Here is a 22562-nt window from a genome sequence, read left to right as displayed (position 1 = left end):
CAGATCCACAGATGACGCATTGCACGCAACACTGCCCTTTCCCACCTGAAAAAAAGGAACACCTACGTGAGAATGCTATTCATTAACTACAGCTCAGCGTTCAACACCATAGTGCCCTCAAAGCTCATCACTAAGCTAAGGACCCTGGGACTAAACACCTCCCTCTGCAACTGGATCCTGGACTTCCTGACGGGCCCCCCCCAGGTGGTAAGGGTAGGCAACATCACATCTGCCACACAGATTCTCAACATGGGGCCCCTCAGGGGTTCACGCATAGTCCCTTCCTTCACCCACGACTGCAACACCATCATTAAGTTTGCCGACAACACAGGGGTGTTGTAGGCCTGATCACCAACAACGATGAGAAACAGCCTACAGGGATGAGATCAGAGACCTGGCAGTGTGGTGCCAGGACAACAAACTCTCCCTCAACGTGACCAAGACAAAAGAGTTGATCGTGGACTACAGGAAAAAGGGGGTGCCGAGCACGCCCCCATTCACATCGACGTTACTGTCGTGGAGTGGGTCGATCACTTCAAGTTCCTTGTCGTTCACATCACTAACAAACTATCATGGTCCAAACACACCATGACAGTCGTGAAGAGGGCACGACAACACCTATTCCCCCTCAGGAGACTGAAAAGATTTGGTATGGGTCCTCAGATCCTCAACAAGTTCTACAACTGCACCATCGAGAGCATCCTGACAGGTTGCATAACAACTATTCCCCCAAGCCCTTTAGTTAATCAGTTAATCGAATGCTACCCAGACTGCAATGCAATGACCCCCTTTTTTTACACTTTGGTATTTTGGTATTTTATTAGGAACCCCATTAGCTGTTGCAAAAGCAGCAGCTACTCTTCCTGGGTTCCACACAAAACATAAAACATAATACAGGACATCATTAGACACGAACAGCTCAAGGACAGAACTACATACATTTTTTTAAAAGGGACACAAGTAGCCTACATATCAATGCATACACACAAACTATCTGGGTGAAATAGGGGAGAGGCATTGTGCCATGAGGTGTTGCTATATCTGATTGTTGAAACCAGGTTTGCTGTTAATTTGAGCAATATGAGATGGAAGGAAGTTCCACGCAATAAGGGCTCTATATAATACTGTACGCTTTCTTGAATTTGGGGACTATGAAAAGACCCCTGGTGGCATGTCTGGTGGGGTAAGTGTGTGTGTCAGAGCTGTGTGTAAGTTGACTATGCAAACAATTTGGGATTTTCAACACATTAATGTATTACATTTGACATTTTAGTCATTTAGCAGACGCTCTTATCCAGAGCGACTTACAGTAGTGAATGCATACATTTCTTTTTTTTGTACTGGCCCCCACCGTGGGAATCGAACCCACAACCCTGGCGTTGCACACACCATGCTCTACCAACTGAGCCACAGAAGAAGTGATGCAGTCAGTGTCTCCTCAACTCTCAGCCAAGAGAGACTGGCATGCATAGTATTAATATTAGCCCTATGATTACAATTAAGAACAAAAAGACTCTCAGACCATGAGAAACAATATTCCCTGGTCTGATGAAACCAAGATTGAACTCTTTGGCCTGAATGCCAAGCGTCACGTTTGGAGGAAACCTGGCACCATCCCTACGGTGAAGCATGGTGGTGGCAGCATCATGCTGTTGGGATGTTTCCAGCGGCAGGGAGACTAGTCAGGATCGAGGGGAAAGATGAACAGACCAAAGTACAGAGAGATTCTTGATGAAAATCTGCTCCAGAGTGCTCAGAACCTCAGACTGGAGGCGAAGGTTCACCTTCCAACAGGACAACGACCCCTAAGGACACAGCCAAGACAAAGCAGGAGTGGCTTCGGGACAAGTCTCTAAAGGTTCTTGAGTTGCCCGGACCTGAACCAGATTGAACATCTCTGGAGAGTCCTGAAAATAACTGCTCAGCGACGCTCTCCATCCAACCTGACAGAGCTTGAGAGGATCTGCAGAGAAGAATGGGAAAAACTCCCCAAATACAGGTTTGAAAAGTTTGTAGCATCATACCTAAGACGACTCAAGGCTGTAATCGCTGCGAAAGGTGCTTCAACATAGTACTGAGTAAAGTATGAATAATTCTGTAAATGAAAACATGTCTAAAAACGTATCTTTGCTTTTGTCATTATAGGGTATTATGGGTTATGGTGTGTAGATTGATGAGGGGGAAAAAACGATTTAATAAATTTTAGAATAAGGCTGTAATCTAACAAAATGTGGAAAAAGTCAAGGGGTCTGAATACTTTCCGAAGGCATTGTATTCCCTTTAGCTGAATAAGCACCCAAAACAACCACTCCTCTCAGACACAGTCAGCAACCAGGCCCTCTGGACTTTACTGTAATTGGAAGCTGTTGTGTGTGTGTGTGTCACTGTGTCCGTGATGATCACACTTGTAGCTTGCGATGTGCCAATGTTTTTGAATCACACATGACCGCATCCCTCAAAAGCATTGTTGAGTCGCCCCTCTCCTCCCCCCTCTCCTCCCCTTCCCCCTCTCCTCCCCTCCCCCTCCCCCTCTCCTCCCTCCTCTCCTCCCCCCCTCTCCTCCCCCCTCTCCTCTCCTCCCCTCCCCTCCCCCTCTCCCCCCTCTCCTCCCCTGCCCTTCAGAAGCTGAGCTAAAGAGGTTAATTGATTACAGCCTGAGGGTCAATTCATGGATCTGCCCCATTTGCCCCACCCCCCTACTCCCTGGGGTCCCCTATCCACATCTTTGTCTGTCTGTCTCTGTCTGTCTGTCTGTCTGTCTGTCTGTCTGTCTGTCTGTCTGTCTGTCGGCTGGCTGGCTGGCTGGCTGGCTGGCTGGCTGGCTGGCTGGCTGGCTGGCTGTCTTTGTCTGGTTGTTTCTGTCTGACTGTCTGCCTCTCTCTCTCCTCTCTCCCCCTCTCTCCTCTCTCTGTGTGTGCCTCTCTCTCTCCTCTCTCCCCCTCTCTCTCCTCTCTCCTCTCTCTCTGTGTGTGCCTCTCTCTCCTCTCTCCCCCTCTCTCCTCTCTCCTCTCTCTCTCAACTCTCTCCTCTCTCTCTCTGTGTGTGCCTCTCTCTCCCCCTCTCTCCTCTCCCCTCTCTCTCTCTGTGTGTGCCTCACTCTCCTCTCTCCCTCTCTCCTCTCTCGCCTCTCTCCCCCTCTCTCCTCTCTCCTCTCTCTCTCAACTCTCTCCTCTCTCTCTCTGTGTGTGCCTCTCTCTCCCCCTCTCTCCTCTCTCTCTGTGTGTGCCTCTCTCTCCCCCTCTCTCCTCTCCCCTCTCTCTCTGTGTGCCTCACTCTCCTCTCTCCCCCTCTCTCCTCTCTCTCCTCTCTCCCCCTCTCTCCTCTCTCTCTGTGTGTGCCTCTCTCTCCCCCTCTCTCCTCTCTCCTCTCTCTCTCAACTCTCTCCTCTCTCTCTGTGTGTGCCTCTCTCTCCCCCTCTTTCCTCTCTCTCTGTGTGTGCCTCTCTGCTCTCCTCTATCTCTGTGTGTGCCTCTCTCTCTCTCACACAATTACATTCAATGGGATTTATTGGCATGGGAAACATATGTTTACATTGCCAAAGTCAGTGAAATAGATAATAAACAAAAATGAAATAAACAAGCAAAAATGAACAGCAAACATCACACTTACAAAAGTTTTAAAAAACAGTGTTGTAACGATGTGCAAATGGTTAAAGTACAAAAGGGAAAATAAATAAACATAAATATGGGTTGTATTTACAGTGGTGTTTGTTCTTCACTGGTTGCCTTTTTCTTGTGGCAACAGGTCACACATCTTGCTGCTGTGATGAAACACTGTGGTATTTCACCCAGTAGATATGGGAGTTTATCAAAATCGGGTTTGTTTTTGAATTCTTTGTGGATCTGTGTAATCTGAGGGAAATATGTGTCTCTAATATGGTCATACATTTGGCAGGAGGTTAGGAAGTGCAGCTCAGTTTCCACCTCATTTTGTGGGCAGTGTGCACATAGCCTGTCTTCTCTTGAGAGCCAGGTCTGCCTACGGCGGCCTTTCTCAATAGCAAGGCTATGCTCACTGAGTCTGTACATAGTCAAAGCTTTCCTTAATTTTGACTCCGTCACAGTGGTCAGGTATTCTGCCACTGTGTTCTCTCTGTTTAGGGCCAAATAGCATTCTAGTTTGCTCTGTTTTTTGGTAAATTCTTTCCAATGTATCAAGTAATTCTCTTTTTGTTTTCTCATGATTTGGTTGGGTCTAATTGTGTTGCTGTCCTGGGGCTCTGTGGGGTCTGTTTGTGTTTGTGAACAGAGCCCCAGGACCAGCTTGCTTAGGGGACTCTTCTCCAGGTTCATCTCTCTGTAGGTGATGGCTTTGTTATGGAAGGTTTGGGAATCGCTTCCTTTTAGGTGGTTGTAGAATTTAATGTCTCTCTTCTGGATTTTGATAATTAGCGGGTATTGGCCTAATTCTGCTCTGCATGCATTATTTGGTGTTTTACGTTGTACATGGATGATATTTTTGCAGAATTCTGCATGCAGAGTCTCAATTTGGTGTTTGTCCCATTTTGTGAATTCTTGGTTGGTGAGCGGACCCCAGACCTCACAACCATAAAGGGCAATGGGTTCCATAACTGATTCAAGTATTTTTAGCCAGATCCTATTTGGGATGTCTAATTTTATGTTCCTTTTGATGACATAGAAGGCCCTTCTTGCCTTGTCTCTCAGATCGTTCACAGCTTTGTGGAAGTTACCTGTGGCGCTGATGTTTAGGCCGAGGTATGTATAGTTTTTTGTGTGCTCTAGAGCAACGGTGTCTAGATGGAATTTGCATTTGTGGTCCTGGTGACTGGACCTTTTATGGAACACCATTTTCTTTATCTGACTGAGAGTTACTGTCAGGGCCCAGGTCTGACAGAATCTGTACAGAAGATCTAGGTGCAGCTGTAGGTCCTCCTTGGTTGGGGACAGAAGCACCAGATCATCAGCAAACAGTAGACATTTTACTTCAGATTCTAGTAGGGTGAGGCCGGGTGCTGCAGACTGTTCTAGTGCCCTCGCCAATTCGTTGACAGTGCATTTGGAAAGTATTCCGACCCCTTGACTTTTTCCACATTTTGTTACGTTACACCTTTATTAAATTACTACACACAATACCCCATAATGGCAAAGCGACAACAGGTTTTTTTTTTTTTTAAAACAACCTTATTTATTCTCTGGTCTGATGAAACCAAGATTGAACTCTTTGGCCTGATTGCCAAGCGTCACATCTGGAGGAAACCTGGCACTACCCCTACGGTGAAGCATGGTGGTGGCAGCATCATGCTGTTGGGATGTTTTTCAGCGGCAGGTGCTAGGGGACTAGTCAGGATAGAGGAAAAGATGAACAGAGCAAAGTACAGAGAGATCCTTGATGAAAACCTGCTCCAGAGCGCTCAGACTGGAGGCGAAGGTTCACCTTCAAACAGGACAACGACCCTGAGCACACAGCCAAGACAACGCAGGAGTGGCTTCGGGACAAGTCTCTGAATGTCCTTGAGTGGCCCAGCCAGAGCCCGGACTTGAACACTATCGAACATCCCTGGAGAGACCGGAAAATAACTGTGCAGTGATCCCATCCAACCTAACAGAGCTTGAGAGGATCTGCAGAGAAGAATGGGAGAAACTCCCCAAATACAGGTGTGCCAAGCTTGTAGCGTCATACCCAAGAAGACTCAAGGCTGTAATCGCTGCCAAAGGTGCTTCAACAAAGTACTGAGTAAAGGGTCTGAATACTTATGTAAATGTCATATTTCAGTTATTTTTTAATTATGAATTTGCAACATTTTCGAAAAACTTGTTTTTGCTTTGTCATTTTGGGGTATTGTGTGTAGATTGATCAGGGGGAAAAAATATTTAATCACTGTTAGACTAAGGCTGTAACGTAACAAATTGAATACTTTCCGATTGTACTGTATGTTGAATTGATTGGAGCTCAATCTTAACCCCTGCCTCACCCCACGGCCCTGTGGAAATAAGTGTTTTTTTGCCAATTTTACTTGTTGTTTGTGTGCACATGGATTTTGTTTTTTCCCCAACACCACTTTCTATCAATTTTTATTTATTTTTTGCTTGCAAGCCAAAGAACACCATCCCAACCGTGAAGCACGGGGGTGGCAGCATCATGTTGTGGGGGTGCTTTGCTGCAGGAGGGACTGGTGCACTTCACAAAATAGATGGCATCATGAGGCAGGAAAATGATGTGGATATATTGAAGCAATATCTCAAGACATCAGTCAGGAAGTTAAAGCTTGGTCGCAAATGGGTCTTCCAAATGGACAATGACCCCAAGCATACTTCCAAAGTTGTGGCAAAAATGGCTTAAGGACAACAAAGTCAAGGTATTGGAGTGGCCATCATAAAGCCCTGACCTCAATCCTATAGAAAATTTGTGGGCAGAACTGAAAAGGCGTGTGCGAGCAAGGGGGCCTACAAACCTGACTCAGTTACACCAGCTCTGTCAGGAGGAATGGGCCAAATTCACCCAACTCATTGTGGGAAGCTTGTGGAAGGCTACCCAAAACGTTTGACCCAAGTTAAACAACTTAAAGGCAATGCTACCAAATACTAATTGAGTGTATGTAAACTTCTGACCCACTGGGAATGTGATGAAAGAAATAAAAGCTGAAATAAATCATTCTCTCTACTGTTATTCTGACATTTCACATTCTTAAAATAAAGTGTTGATCCTAACTGGCCTAAGACAGGGAATTTTTACTAGGATTAAATGTCAGGAATTGTGAAAAACCGAGTCTAAATGTATTTGGCTAAGGTGTATGTAAACTTCCGACTTCAACTGTACAGACCCAGCGTGCGACAGAGCTGCAGGAGTTGTGACCCGTTTTTGTTGGTTGTTTTGTCAATGTTGTGTCTAGGGGGGGGGGCATATGGGGGAGGGAATACTGTCACCTCCAGGTAGGTGTTTGTCCCCCTGTGTGCTGAGGTTGTCAGGTTCTTGTCCAGTTCTGGCATTTAGGTCGCCACAGACTAGTACATGTCCCTGGGCCTGGAAATGATTGATTTCCCCCTCTAGGATGGAGAAGCTGTCTTCATTAAATTATGGGGATACTAATGGGGGGATGTAGGCAGCACACATGAGGACATTTTTCTATGTTGAGATAATTTCCTTATTAATTTCTATCCAGATGTAAAATGTTCCTGTTTTGATTAATTTAATAGAGTGAGTTAGGTCTGCTCTATACCAAATTAGCATACCCCATGAGTCCCTTCCCTGTTTCAGACCTGGTAGTTTGGTGGATGGGACTACCAGCTCTCTGTAACCTAGAGAGCAATCAGTGGGTCCGTCTCCTCTATACCATGTTTCTTGTAGGATGACAATGTCTGTATTTCCGATTTCTTTGATGGAGTCCAGGTTCCTCTCTCTCTGTCTCCCCCATGTCTCTGTTTTTCTCCCTACCTCTCTCTCTCTTTCTCTCTCTCTCTCTCTCTCTCTCTCTCTCTCTCTCTCTCTCTCTCTCTTTCTCTCTCTGTTTCTCCTTCTCCTTCTCTCTCTCTCTCCCTCCCCCTATCTCTCTCGATCTCTTTCTCTCTCCCTCTCTTCTTCTCCTGGGGTTAATCCACAGCAAAGCCAAAATAAAAGATCCTAAACCAGACTTGCATTCCAGACTGATTAGCCGATTGGAATCCCCTCTTGGACACACAGCCCTACTGCCCTGGGACTGGGGGGGGGAGCGGGGGCAGGACGGGGGGCTGGATACAGTTAGCCTAGGCTTGTTAGAAGGCTAACAGGCAGGCTGAAGGCAGCTTGACTGGACGAGGGGTGGGGGTTGGTGACAGGGTGCGGGGGGCAGGAGTTCAGGCTGTGGAAACTAATAACAGAGGCTACAGGTCATGGAAGGCGGCAGGGCAGGTAGAAGGCCGTATGAGGTGGTGGGGGTAAGGGGGTAGTGACAGGAGACAGGGAGGCTTCGTCCAAAATGCCACCCTATTCCCTATTGAGTGCACTGCATTTGACCAGAGACCCTTGCACACTCTGTAGATGCTTTACCCATTACATTTTTGGGAGCATATATAGAATGTGTCTATGGATCCTGGGGAACAGGGTTCTAGGGAACAGGGTCCTAGGGAACAGGGTCCTAGGGAACAGGGTCCTGGGGAGCAGGGTTCTAGGGAACTGGGTCCTAGGGAACAGGGTCCTAGGGAACAGGGTCCTAGGGAACAGGGTCCTAGGGAACAGGGTCCTAGGGAGCAGGGTCCTGGGGAACAGGGTCCTAGGGAGCAGGGTCCTAGGGAGCAGGGTCCTAGTGAACAGGGTCCTAGGGAATAGGGTCCTAGGGAACAGGATCCTGGGGAACAGGGTTCTAGGGAACTGGGTCCTGGGGAATAGGGTCCTAGGGAACAGGATCCTGGGGAACAGGGTCCTAGGGAACAGGATCCTGGGGAACAGGGTCCTAGGGAACAGGATCATGGGGAGCAGGGTCCTAGTGAACAGGGTCCTAGGGAGCAGGGTCCTAGGGAACAGGATCCTAGGGACCAGGGTCCTAGGGAACAGGGTCCTAGGGAACAGGGTCCTAGGGAACAGGATCCTGGGGAACAGGGTCCTAGGGAGCAGGGTCCTAGGAACAGGATCCTGGGGAGAAGGGTCCTAGGGAACAGGATCCTGGGGAGAAGGGTCCTAGGGAACAGGGTCCTAAGGAACAGGGTCCTAGGGAACAGGGTCCTAGGGAACTGGGTCCTAGGGAACAGGATCCTAGGGAGCAGGGTCCTAGGGAACAGGCTCCTGGGGAACTGGGTCCTAGGGAACAGGATCCTAGGGAACAGGGTCCTAGGGAACAGGGTCCTAGGGAACAGGATCATGGGGAGCAGGGTCCTAGGGAACTGGGTCCTAGGGAACAGGATCCTAGGGAGCAGGGTACTGGGGAACAGGATCCTAGGGAACAGGGTCCTAGGGAACAGGGTCCTAGGGAGCAGGGTCCTAGGGAACAGGGTCCTAGGGAACAGGATCATGGGGAGCAGGGTCCTAGGGAATAGGATCTGGGGAGCAGGGTCCTAGGGAACTGGGTCCTAGGGAACAGGGTCCTAGGGCACAGGATCCTAAGGAACAGGGTCCTAGGGAGCAGGGTCCTAGGAAACAGGATCCTGGGGAACTGGGTCCTAGGGAACAGGATCCTAGGGAACAGGCTCCTAGTGAACAGGGTCCTAGGGAACAGGATCCTGGGGAACAGGATCTGGGGAGCAGGGTCCTAGGGAGAAGGATCCTGGGGAACAGGTTCCTAGGGAGAAGGATCCTGGGGAGAAGGGTCCTAGGAACAGGATCCTGGGGAGAAGGGTCCTAGGGAACAGGATCCTGGGGAGAAGGGTCCTAGGGAACAGGGTCCTAGGGAACAGGGTCCTAGGGAACAGGGTCCTAGGGAATAGGATCTGGGGAGCAGGGTCCTAGGGAACAGGGTCCTAAGGAACAGGGTCCTAGGGAGCAGGGTCCTAGGGAACAGGGTCCTAGGGAACAGGGTCCTAGGGAGCAGGGTCCTAGGGAACAGGATCCTGGGGAGAAGGGTCCTAGGGAACTGGGTCCTAGGGAACAGGATCCTGGGGAGAAGGGTCCTAGGGAACAGGGTCCTGGGGAACTGGGTCCTAGGGAACAGGATCCTAGGGAACAGGCTCCTAGTGAACAGGGTCCTAGGGAACAGGGTCCTAGGGAACGACTAGGAACAGGGTCCTAGAGCAGGGTCTAGGGAGCAGGGTCTTAGGGAACAGGATCCTGTGAAGCAGGGTCCTAGGGAACAGGGTCCTAGGGAACAGGGTCCTAGGGAACAGGATCCTGGGGAACAGGGTCCTAGGGAACTGGGTCCTAGGGAACAGGGTCCTAGGGAGCAGGATCCTGGGGAGCAGGGTCCTAGGGAACAGGGTCCTAGGGAACAGGGTCCTGGGGAACAGGGTCCTAGGGAACAGGGTCCTAGGGAGCAGGGTCCTAAGGAACAGGGTCCTAGGGAACAGGGTCCTAGGGAACTGGGTCCTAGGGAACAGGGTCCTAGGGAACAGGGTCCTAGGGAGCAGGGTCCTAAGGAACAGGGTCCTAGGGAACAGGGTCCTAGGGAACTGGGTCCTAGGGAACAGGGTCCTAGGGAACAGGGTCCTAGGGAGCAGGGTCCTAGGGAACAGGGTCCTAGGGAGCAGGGTCCTAGGGAACAGGGTCCTAGGGAACAGGATCCTGGGGAGCAGGGTCCTAGGGAACAGGGTCCTAGGGACAGGGTCCTAGGGAACAGGGTCCTAGGGAACAGGGTCCTAGGGAACAGGGTCCTAGGGAGCAGGGTCCTGGGGAACAGGGTCCTAGGGAGCAGGGTCCTAGGGAGCAGGGTCCTAGTGAACAGGGTCCTAGGGAATAGGGTCCTAGGGAACAGGATCCTGGGGAACAGGGTTCTAGGGAACTGGGTCCTGGGGAATAGGGTCCTAGGGAACAGGATCCTGGGGAACAGGGTCCTAGGGAACAGGATCCTGGGGAACAGGGTCCTAGGGAACAGGATCATGGGGAGCAGGGTCCTAGTGAACAGGGTCCTAGGGAGCAGGGTCCTAGGGAACAGGATCCTAGGGACCAGGGTCCTAGGGAACAGGGTCCTAGGGAACAGGGTCCTAGGGAACAGGATCCTGGGGAACAGGGTCCTAGGGAGCAGGGTCCTAGGAACAGGATCCTGGGGAGAAGGGTCCTAGGGAACAGGATCCTGGGGAGAAGGGTCCTAGGGAACAGGGTCCTAAGGAACAGGGTCCTAGGGAACAGGGTCCTAGGGAACTGGGTCCTAGGGAACAGGATCCTAGGGAGCAGGGTCCTAGGGAACAGGGTCCTGGGGAACTGGGTCCTAGGGAACAGGATCCTAGGGAACAGGGTCCTAGGGAACAGGGTCCTGGGGAACAGGATCATGGGGAGCAGGGTCCTAGGGAACTGGGTCCTAGGGAACAGGATCCTAGGGAGCAGGGTACTGGGGAACAGGATCCTAGGGAACAGGGTCCTAGGGAACAGGGTCCTAGGGGAGCAGGGTCCTAGGGAACAGGGTCCTAGGGAACAGGATCATGGGGAGCAGGGTCCTAGGGAATAGGATCTGGGGAGCAGGGTCCTAGGGAACTGGGTCCTAGGGAACAGGGTCCTAGGGAACAGGCTCCTATGGAACAGGGTCCTAGGGAGCAGGGTCCTAGGAAACAGGATCCTGGGGAACTGGGTCCTAGGGAACAGGATCCTAGGGAACAGGCTCCTAGTGAACAGGGTCCTAGGGAACAGGATCCTGGGGAACAGGATCTGGGGAGCAGGGTCCTAGGGAGAAGGATCCTGGGGAACAGGTTCCTAGGGAGAAGGATCCTGGGGAGAAGGGTCCTAGGAACAGGATCCTGGGGAGAAGGGTCCTAGGGAACAGGATCCTGGGGAGAAGGGTCCTAGGGAACAGGGTCCTAGGGAACAGGGTCCTAGGGAACAGGGTCCTAGGGAATAGGATCTGGGGAGCAGGGTCCTAGGGAACAGGGTCCTAAGGAACAGGGTCCTAGGGAGCAGGGTCCTAGGGAACAGGGTCCTAAGGAACAGGGTCCTAGGGAACAGGGTCCTAGGGAGCAGGGTCCTAGGGAACAGGATCCTGGGGAGAAGGGTCCTAGGGAACTGGGTCCTAGGGAACAGGATCCTGGGGAGAAGGGTCCTAGGGAACAGGGTCCTGGGGAACTGGGTCCTAGGGAACAGGATCCTAGGGAACAGCTTCCTAGTGAACAGGGTCCTAGGGAACAGGGTCCTAGGGAACAGGATCCTAAGGAACAGGGTCCTAGGGAGCAGGGTCCTAGGGAGCAGGGTCTTAGGGAACAGGATCCTGTGAAGCAGGGTCCTAGGGAACAGGGTCCTAGGGAACAGGGTCCTAGGGAACAGGATCCTGGGGAACAGGGTCCTAGGGAACTGGGTCCTAGGGAACAGGGTCCTAGGGAGCAGGATCCTGGGGAGCAGGGTCCTAGGGAACAGGGTCCTAGGGAACAGGGTCCTGGGGAACAGGGTCCTAGGGAACAGGGTCCTAGGGAGCAGGGTCCTAAGGAACAGGGTCCTAGGGAACAGGGTCCTAGGGAACTGGGTCCTAGGGAACAGGGTCCTAGGGAACAGGGTCCTAGGGAGCAGGGTCCTAAGGAACAGGGTCCTAGGGAACAGGGTCCTAGGGAACTGGGTCCTAGGGAACAGGGTCCTAGGGAACAGGGTCCTAGGGAGCAGGGTCCTAGGGAACAGGGTCCTAGGGAGCAGGGTCCTAGGGAACAGGGTCCTAGGGAACAGGATCCTGGGGAGCAGGGTCCTAGGGAACAGGGTCCTAGGGACAGGATCCTGGGGAGAAGGGTCCTAGGGAATAGGGTCCTGGGGAACAGGGTCCTAGGGAACAGGGTCCTAGGGAACAGGGTCCTAGGGAACAGGGTCCTAGGGAACTGGGTCCTAGGGAACTGGGTCCTAGGGAACAGGGTCCTAGGGAGCAGGATCCTGGGGAGCAGGGTCCTAGGGAACAGGGTCCTAGGGAACAGGGTCCTGGGGAACAGGGTCCTAGGGAGCAGGGTCCTAGGGAACAGGGTCCTAGGGAACAGGGTCCTAGGGAACTGGGTCCTAGGGAACAGGGTCCTAGGGAACAGGGTCCTAGGGAACAGGGTCCTAGGGAACAGGATCCTGGGGAGCAGGGTCCTAGGGAACAGGGTCCTAGGGAGCAGGATCCTGGGGAGAAGGGTCCTAGGGAATAGGGTCCTAGGGAATAGGATCTGGGGAGCAGGGTCCTAGGGAACAGGGTCCTAAGGAACAGGGTCCTAGGGAACAGGGTCCTAGGGAACTGGGTCCTAGGGAACTGGGTCCTAGGGAGCAGGGTTCTAGGGAACAGGGTCCTAGGGAACAGGATCATGGGGAGCAGGGTCCTAGGGAACAGGATCCTAAGGAACAGGGTCCTAGGGAGCAGGGTCTTAGGGAACAGGATCCTGTGAAGCAGGGTCCTAGGGAACAGGGTCCTAGGGAACAGGATCCTGGGGAACAGGATCCTGGGGAACAGGGTCCTAGGGAGCAGGGTCCTAGGGAACAGGGTCCTAGGGAACAGGATGATAGGGAACAGGGTCCTAGGGAGCAGGGTCCTAGGGAACAGGGTCCTAGGGAGCAGGGTCCTAGGGAACAGGGTCCTAGGGAATAGGATCTGGGGAGCAGGGTCCTAGTGAACAGGGTCCTAGGGAATAGGGTCCTAGGGAACAGGGTCCTAGGGAGCAGGGTCCTAGTGAACAGGGTCCTAGGGAATAGGGTCCTAGGGAACAGGATCCTGGGGAACAGGGTCCTAGGGAACAGGATCATGGGGAGCAGGGTCCTAGTGAACAGGGTCCTAGGGAGCAGGGTCCTAGGGAACAGGATCCTAGGGACCAGGGTCCTAGGGAACAGGGTCCTAGGGAACAGGGTCCTAGGGAACAGGATCCTGGGGAACAGGGTCCTAGGGAGCAGGGTCCTAGGAACAGGATCCTGGGGAGAAGGGTCCTAGGGAACAGGATCCTGGGGAGAAGGGTCCTAGGGAACAGGGTCCTAAGGAACAGGGTCCTAGGGAACAGGGTCCTAGGGAACTGGGTCCTAGGGAACAGGATCCTAGGGAGCAGGGTCCTAGGGAACAGGGTCCTGGGGAACTGGGTCCTAGGGAACAGGATCCTAGGGAACAGGGTCCTAGGGAACAGGGTCCTAGGGAGCAGGGTCCTAGGGAACAGGGTCCTAGGGAACAGGATCATGGGGAGCAGGGTCCTAGGGAATAGGATCTGGGGAGCAGGGTCCTAGGGAACAGGGTCCTAGGGAGCAGGGTCCTAGGGAACAGGGTCCTAGGGAACTGGGTCCTAGGGAACAGTGTCCTAGGGAACAGGATCATGGGGAGCAGGGTCCTAGGGAATAGGATCTGGGGAGCAGGGTCCTAGGGAACTGGGTCCTAGGGAACAGGGTCCTAGGGAACAGGATCCTTAGGAACAGGGTCCTAGGGAGCAGGGTCCTAGGAAACAGGATCCTGGGGAACTGGGTCCTAGGGAACAGGATCCTAGGGGAACAGGCTCCTAGTGAACAGGGTCCTAGGGAACAGGATCCTGGGGAACAGGATCTGGGGAGCAGGGTCCTAGGGAGAAGGATCCTGGGGAACAGGTTCCTAGGGAGAAGGATCCTGGGGAGAAGGGTCCTAGGAACAGGATCCTGGGGAGAAGGGTCCTAGGGAACAGGATCCTGGGGAGAAGGGTCCTAGGGAACAGGGTCCTAGGGAACAGGGTCCTAGGGAACAGGGTCCTAGGGAATAGGATCTGGGGAGCAGGGTCCTAGGGAACAGGGTCCTAAGGAACAGGGTCCTAGGGAGCAGGGTCCTAGGTAACAGGGTCCTAGGGAACAGGGTCCTAGGGAACAGGGTCCTAGGGAGCAGGGTCCTAGGGAACAGGATCCTGGGGAGAAGGGTCCTAGGGAACAGGATCCTGGGGAGAAGGGTCCTAGGGAACAGGGTCCTGGGGAACTGGGTCCTAGGGAACAGGATCCTAGGGAACAGGCTCCTAGTGAACAGGGTCCTAGGGAACAGGGTCCTAGGGAACAGGATCCTAAGGAACAGGGTCCTAGGGAGCAGGGTCCTAGGGAGCAGGGTCTTAGGGAACAGGATCCTGTGAAGCAGGGTCCTAGGGAACAGGGTCCTAGGGAACAGGGTCCTAGGGAACAGGATCCTGGGGAACAGGGTCCTAGGGAACTGGGTCCTAGGGAACAGGGTCCTAGGGAGCAGGATCCTGGGGAGCAGGGTCCTAGGGAACAGGGTCCTAGGGAACAGGGTCCTGGGGAACAGGGTCCTAGGGAACAGGGTCCTAAGGAACAGGGTCCTAGGGAACAGGGTCCTAGGGAACTGGGTCCTAGGGAACAGGGTCCTAGGGAACAGGGTCCTAGGGAACAGGGTCCTAGGGAGCAGGGTCCTAAGGAACAGGGTCCTAGGGAACTGGGTCCTAGGGAACAGGGTCCTAGGGAACAGGGTCCTAGGGAACAGGGTCCTAGGGAACAGGGTCCTAGGGAACAGGGTCCTAGGGAACAGGATCCTGGGGAGCAGGTTCCTGGGGAGAAGGGTCCTAGGGAATAGGGTCCTGGGGAACAGGGTCCTGGGGAACAGGGTCCTAGGGAGCAGGGTCCTAGGGAACAGGGTCCTAGGGAACAGGATCCTGGGGAGCAGGGTCCTAGGGAACAGGGTCCTAGGGAACTGGGTCCTAGGGAACAGGGTCCTAGGGAACTGGGTCCTAGGGAACAGGGTCCTAGGGAGCAGGATCCTGGGGAGCAGGGTCCTAGGGAACAGGGTCCTAGGGAACAGGGTCCTAGGGAACAGGGTCCTAGGGAACAGGGTCCTAGGGAACAGGGTCCTAAGGAACAGGGTCCTAGGGAACAGGGTCCTAGGGAACTGGGTCCTAGGGAACTGGGTCCTAGGGAACTGGGTCCTAGGGAACAGGGTCCTAGGGAACAGGGTCCTAGGGAACAGGGTCCTAGGGAACAGGATCCTGGGGAGCAGGGTCCTAGGGAACAGGGTCCTAGGGAGCAGGATCCTGGGGAGAAGGGTCCTAGGGAATAGGGTCCTAGGGAATAGGATCTGGGGAGCAGGGTCCTAGGGAACAGGGTCCTAAGGAACAGGGTCCTAGGGAACAGGGTCCTAGGGAACTGGGTCCTAGGGAACTGGGTCCTAGGGAGCAGGGTTCTAGGGAACAGGGTCCTAGGGAACAGGATCATGGGGAGCAGGGTCCTAGGGAACAGGATCCTAAGGAACAGGGTCCTAGGGAGCAGGGTCTTAGGGAACAGGATCCTGTGAAGCAGGGTCCTAGGGAACAGGGTCCTAGGGAACAGGATCCTGGGGAACAGGATCCTGGGGAACAGGGTCCTAGGGAGCAGGGTCCTAGGGAACAGGGTCCTAGGGAACAGGATGATAGGGAACAGGGTCCTAGGGAGCAGGGTCCTAGGGAACAGGGTCCTAGGGAGCAGGGTCCTAGGGAACAGGGTCCTAGGGAATAGGATCTGGGGAGCAGGGTCCTAGGGAACAGGGTCCTAAGGAACAGGGTCCTAGGGAACAGGGTCCTAGGGAATAGGATCTGGGGAGCAGGGTCCTAGGGAACAGGGTCCTAAGGAACAGGGTCCTAGGGAACTGGGTCCTAGGGAACTGGGTCCTAGGGAACAGGGTCCTAGGGAACAGGGTCCTAGGGAACAGGGTCCTAGGGAACAGGATCCTGTGAAGCAGGGTCCTAGGGAACAGGGTCCTAGGGAACAGGGTCCTAGGGAACAGGATCCTAGGGAACAGGGTCCTAGGGAACAGGGTCCTAGGGAACAGGGTCCCAGGGAACAGGATCCTGGGGAGCAGGGTACTGGGGAACAGGGTCCTAGGGAACAGGGTTCTAGGGAACAGGGTCCTAGGGAACAGGGTCCTAGGAACAGGGTCCTAGGGAACAGGGTCCTAGGGAACAGGGTCCTAGGAACAGGGTCCTAGGGAACAGGGTCCTAGGGAACAGGGTCCTAGGGAACAGGGTCCTAGGGAATAGGGTCCTAGGGAGCAGGGTCCTAGGGAACAGGGTGCTGGTCAAAAGTAGTACACTAAATGGGGAATAGTGTGTAATTTGGGACGAATCCAGATTTGTCGGTCCCTCCATCCCTAGTCTTGACATGTGTTTAAAACATGCTATTTTTGGGGTATGTTGTCTTGAAATATATATATATTTTTTTAAGCATTAAACTTTAAGACCCTAACTCACCTGATAATGCCCAAAAAAAAATTACCTGTGTTTTGTTTGCTGTGAGATGTGGAGAGCTCCCAGAGCCCAACCAGGTTTAAAAAAATAAATAATTGTAATTCCTTTTATTTAAACTAGGCAAGTCAGTTAAGAACAAATTCTTATTTACAATGACGGCCTAGGAACAGTGGGTTAAACTGCCTTGTTCAGGGGGCAGAACAACAGATTTTTACCATGTCAGCTCGGGGATTTGATTTTGCAACCTTTCAGGTTACTAGTCCAAAACTCTAACCACTAGGCTACCCTGCCGTCCCAGTTTAGTTCAATGACTGTGTAACACATACACTGTGTACCCTAGCTGTGTTTTCTGAGATTAGGAGGTAGAAACACGTGATTCATTTGGGGAGGAGAGGAGCGGCAGGGTGACCTAGAGAGAGTAGGAGGAGAAGGTTCACATCATCAACAACAACATCAGAGAGCAATGACTCTAACGAGTCTGTTAGTTTGATGCTGCCTACAGAGTAGATCACCACAGACAAACTGTCGACGTATTGATCCAGACCTTCTGTAAATTAACTCAGTTGAACATTGTTATCCTTTCACCAGCAGTGAACCTGCTATACTGTTCATAAACCTATAGTGAAACAGTAAACTGTAAATGTAAATTCACACCAACATGGTCTCTCTCCTCTCCTGTAGAGATCGTCGACGGCAACGCTAAAATGACCCTGGGAATGATCTGGACCATAATCCTTCGCTTCGCCATCCAGGACATCTCTGTGGAAGGTACCAGGATGTGGATTCCTTTCTCAGTCGGCTGAGGGACTACTACTAATACAGACATTCTTCCTGCTAGTGTTTTGATCTAATTAAACAAATCTTCCTTTATATGGAGACGTGACATGTTTGAGATGTTTCAGAGATGACACATGACTCCCACTCTGATTTGAAAACTCCCTACAGCCACAATGTGATTCATTCAGACTGGTTAAATGTGATTCGTTCAGACTGGTTAAATGTGATTCGTTCAGATTGGTTAAATGTGATTCGTTCAGACTGGTTAAATGTGATTCGTTCAGACTGGTTAAATGTGATTCGTTCAGACTGGTTAAATGTGATTCGTTCAGACTGGTTAAATAGAAACAGTCCAGGTTAAAGATGAGTCTTAAATGGCACCCCTATTCCCTATGTAGTGCACTACTTTAGACAAGGGCCCCTTGGGAATAGTGTGCCATGTAAGACCATGGCACAGCACATGTATTTTATTCAACCTTTATTTAACTAGGCGAGTCAGTTAAGGACAAATTCTTATTTTACAATGACGGCCTACCCCGGGCCAAACCCTAACCCGGGACGACGCTGTGCCAATTGTACGCCGCCCTATGGGACTCCCCAACACGGCTGGTTGTGATACAGCCCGGAAATCGAACCAGGGTCTGTACTGACGCCACTAGCACTGAGATGCAGTGCCTTAGACCGCTGGCGCCACTCGGGAGCCCCAACGAACTAACTTCTTGTTGATGTGTTTTTATCCACCTACAGAAACATCAGCTAAAGAGGGTCTTCTTCTGTGGTGCCAGAGGAAGACTGCTCCTTACAAGAACGTCAACATTCAGAACTTTCACATTAGGTAATATAAGGGATCTGGGTCCCATTTTACATTTACATTGTAGTAGACGCTCTTACCGAGAGCAACTCACAAGAGCTTTTAGGGTGAAGTGCCTTGCTCAAGGGAACATCGACAGATGTTTCACATAGTCGGTTTGGGGATTCGAACCAGCGAACTTTCGGTTACTGGCCCAATGGTCTTAACCACTAGGCTCCCTGAAGCCCCTATGGAAATGGGAAAGGGGGATACCCAGTCATATGGCATCCTATTCCATATAGTACACCACCCTATAGTACCCCACCCTATAGTACACCACCCTATAGTACTCCACCCTATAGTACTCCACCCTATAGTACACCACCCTATAGTACTCCACCCTATAGTACCCCACCCTATAGTACTCCACCCTATAGTACTCCACCCTATAGTGCACCACCCTATAGTACACCACCCTATAGTACACCACTCTATAGTATAGCCTATAGTACACCACCCTATAGTACACCACCCTATAGTACACCCTATAGTACACCACCCTATAGTATACCCTATAGTACCCCACCCTATAGTACCCCACCCTATAGTACACAACCCTATAGTACACCACCCTATAGTACACCCTATAGTACCCCACACTATAGTACACCACCCTATAGTACACCCTATAGTACACCACCCTATAGTACACCACCCTATAGTACACCCTATAGTACACCACCCTATAGCACCCCACCCTATAGTACACCCTATAGTACACCACCCTATAGTACCCCACCCTATAGTACAGCACCCTATAGTACACCCTATAGTACACCACCCTATAGTACACCACCCTATAGTACACCACCCAAAAGTACCCCACCCTATAGTACACCACCCTATAGTACACCACCCTATAGTACACCACCCTATAGTACACCACCCTATAGTACTCCACCCTATAGTACACCACCCTATAGTACACCACCCTATAGTACTCCACCCTATAGTACACCACCCAATAGTACACCACCCTATAGTACTCCCTATAGTACCCCACCCTATAGCATACCACCCTATAGTACACCACCCTATAGTACACCACCCTATAGTACACCCTATAGTACACCACCCTATAGTACACCACCCTATAGTACACCACCCTATAGTATACCCTATAGTACACCACCCTATAGTACTCCACCCTATAGTACACCACCCTATAGTACACCACCCTATAGTACACCCTATAGTACACCACCCTATAGTACCCCACCCTATAGTACACCACCCTATAGTACACCACCCTATAGTACACCACCCTATAGTACACCACCCTATAGTACACCACCCTATAGTACTCCACCCTATAGTACCCCACCCTATAGTACACCCTATAGTACACCACCCTATAGTACCCCACCCTATAGTACACCACCCTATAGTACACCCTATAGTACCCCACCCTATAGTACACCACCCTATAGTACACCACCCTATAGTACCCCACCCTATAGTACACCACCCTATAGTACACCACCCTATAGTACCCCACCCTATAGTACACCACCCTATAGTACACCACCCTATAGTACCCCACCCTATAGTACACCACCCTATAGTACACCCTATAGTACACCACCCTATAGTACACCACCCTATAGTACACCCTATAGTACACCACCCTATAGTACAGCACCCTATAGTACACTACCCTATAGTACACCACCCTATAGTACCCCACCCTATAGTACACCACCCGATAGTATACCCTATAGTACACCACCCTATAGTACCCCACCCTATAGTACCCCACCCTATAGTACACCACCCTATAGTACACCACCCTATAGTACCCCACCCTATAGTACCCCACCCTATAGTATACCACCCTATAGTACACCACCCTATAGTACCCCACCCTATAGTACACCACCCTATAGTACACCCTATAGTACCCCACCCTATAGTACACCACCCTATAGTACACCCTATAGTACCCCACCCTATAGTATACCACCCTATAGTACCCCACCCTATAGTACACCACCCTATAGTACACCCTATAGTACCCCACCCTATAGTACCCCACCCTATAGTATACCACCCTATAGTACACCACCCTATAGTACACCCTTTTGTACCCCACCCTATAGTACCCCACCCTATAGTACACCACCCTATAGTACACCCTATAGTACACCACCCTATAGTATACCCTATAGTACACCACCCTATAGTACCCCACCCTATAGTACACCACCCTATAGTACACCACCCTATAGTACCCCACCCTATAGTACCCCACCCTATAGTACACCACCCTATAGTACACCCTATAGTACACCACCCTATAGTATACCCTATAGTACACCCTATAGTACTCCACCCTATAGTACCCCACCCTATAGTACACCACCCTATAGTACACCACCCAATAGTACCCCACCCTATATTACCCCACCCTATAGTACACCACCCTATAGTACACCACCCTATAGTACACCACCCTATAGTACACCACCCTATAGTACACCACCCTATAGTACCCCACCCTATAGTACACCACCCTATAGTACCCCACCCTATAGTACACCACCCTATAGTACCCCACCCTATAGTACACCACCATATAGTATACCCTATAGTACACCACCCTATAGTACCCCACCCTATAGTACACCACCCTATAGTATACCCTATAGTACCCCACCCTATAGTACCCCACCCTATAGTATACCACCCTATAGTACACCACCCTATAGTACCCCACCCTATAGTACACCACCCTATAGTACACCCTATAGTACCCCACCCTATAGTACACCACCCCATAGTACACCCTATAGTACCCCACCCTATAGTATACCACCCTATAGTACCCCACCCTATAGTACACCACCCTATAGTACACCCTATAGTACCCCACCCTATAGTACCCCACCCTATAGTATACCACCCTATAGTACACCACCCTATAGTACACCCTTTTGTACCCCACCCTATAGTACCCCACCCTATAGTACCCCACCCTATAGTACACCCTATAGTACACCACCCTATAGTATACCCTATAGTACACCACCCTATAGTACCCCACCCTATAGTACACCACCCTATAGTACACCACCCTATAGTACCCCACCCTATAGTACCCCACCCTATAGTACACCACCCTATAGTACACCCTATAGTACACCACCCTATAGTATACCCTATAGTACACCCTATAGTACACCACCCTATAGTACCCCACCCTATAGTACACCACCCTATAGTACACCACCCAATAGTACCCCACCCTATATTACACCACCCTATAGTACACCACCCTATAGTACACCACCCTATAGTACACCACCCTATAGTACACCCTATAGTACACCCTATAGTACCCCACCCTATAGTACACCACCCTATAGTACACCACCCTATAGTACACCCTATAGTACCCCACCCTATAGTACACCACCCTATAGTACACCACCCTATAGTACACCCTATAGTACCCCACCCTATAGTACACCACCCTATAGTACACCACCCTATAGTACACCACCCTATAGTACCCCACCCTATAGTACACCACCCTATAGTACCCCACCCTATAGTACCCCACCCTATAATACACCACCCTATAGTACACCACCCTATAGTACCCCACCCTATAGTACCCCACCCTATAGTACACCACCCTATAGTACACCACCCTATAGTACCCCACCATATAGTACACCACCCTATAGTACCCCACCCTATAGTACACCACCCTATAGTACCCCACCCTATAGTACACCACCCTATAGTACCCCACCCTATAGTACCCCACCCTATAGTACACCACCCTATAGTACACCACCCTATAGTACACCCTATAGTACCCCACCCTATAGTACCCCACCCTATAGTACCCCACCCTATAGTACACCACCCTATAGTACCCCACCCTATAGTACACCACCCTATAGTACCCCACCCTATAGTATACCACCCTATAGTACACCACCCTATAGTACACCACCCTATAGTACCCCACCCTATAGTACACCACCCTATAGTACACCACCCTATAGTACACCACCCTATAGTACACCCTATAGTACACCACCCTATAGTACACCACCCTATAGTACACCACCCTATAGTACCCCACCCTATAGTACACCACCCTATAGTACACCACCCTATAGTACACCACCCTATAGTACACCACCCTATAGTACACCTTATTGTACAGGCCCATTGTGTCAACAGTAGTGCATGACATAGGGAACAGGGAATAGAATGGTAACGTTCATGGTACCCGAAGACTGAGAGGG

General features: G+C 51.4%; 1 protein-coding gene across 3 annotated transcripts in view; it reads left to right on the top strand.

The window, feature by feature from the left end:
• The window catches only part of actn1 (actinin, alpha 1), a 130441-nt gene that overhangs the window by 53556 nt on the left and 54323 nt on the right, over window positions 1-22562 (top strand). For all 3 annotated transcript variants that reach the window (XM_014192851.2, XM_014192931.2, XM_014192775.2), the window contains exons 4-5: window positions 17355-17441; window positions 18198-18285. In XM_014192851.2, coding sequence (XP_014048326.1) covers window positions 17355-17441; window positions 18198-18285 — 175 coding nt within the window. The remainder of the gene's footprint in view (window positions 1-17354; window positions 17442-18197; window positions 18286-22562) is intronic.

The sequence above is a fragment of the Salmo salar genome, chromosome ssa01 (assembly GCF_905237065.1).
Source record: "Salmo salar chromosome ssa01, Ssal_v3.1, whole genome shotgun sequence".
Classification (NCBI taxonomy): Eukaryota; Metazoa; Chordata; class Actinopteri; order Salmoniformes; family Salmonidae; genus Salmo; species Salmo salar.
The sequence above is the reverse complement of the archived record's forward strand: the minus strand, read 5'-3'. Positions and strand labels throughout refer to the sequence as shown.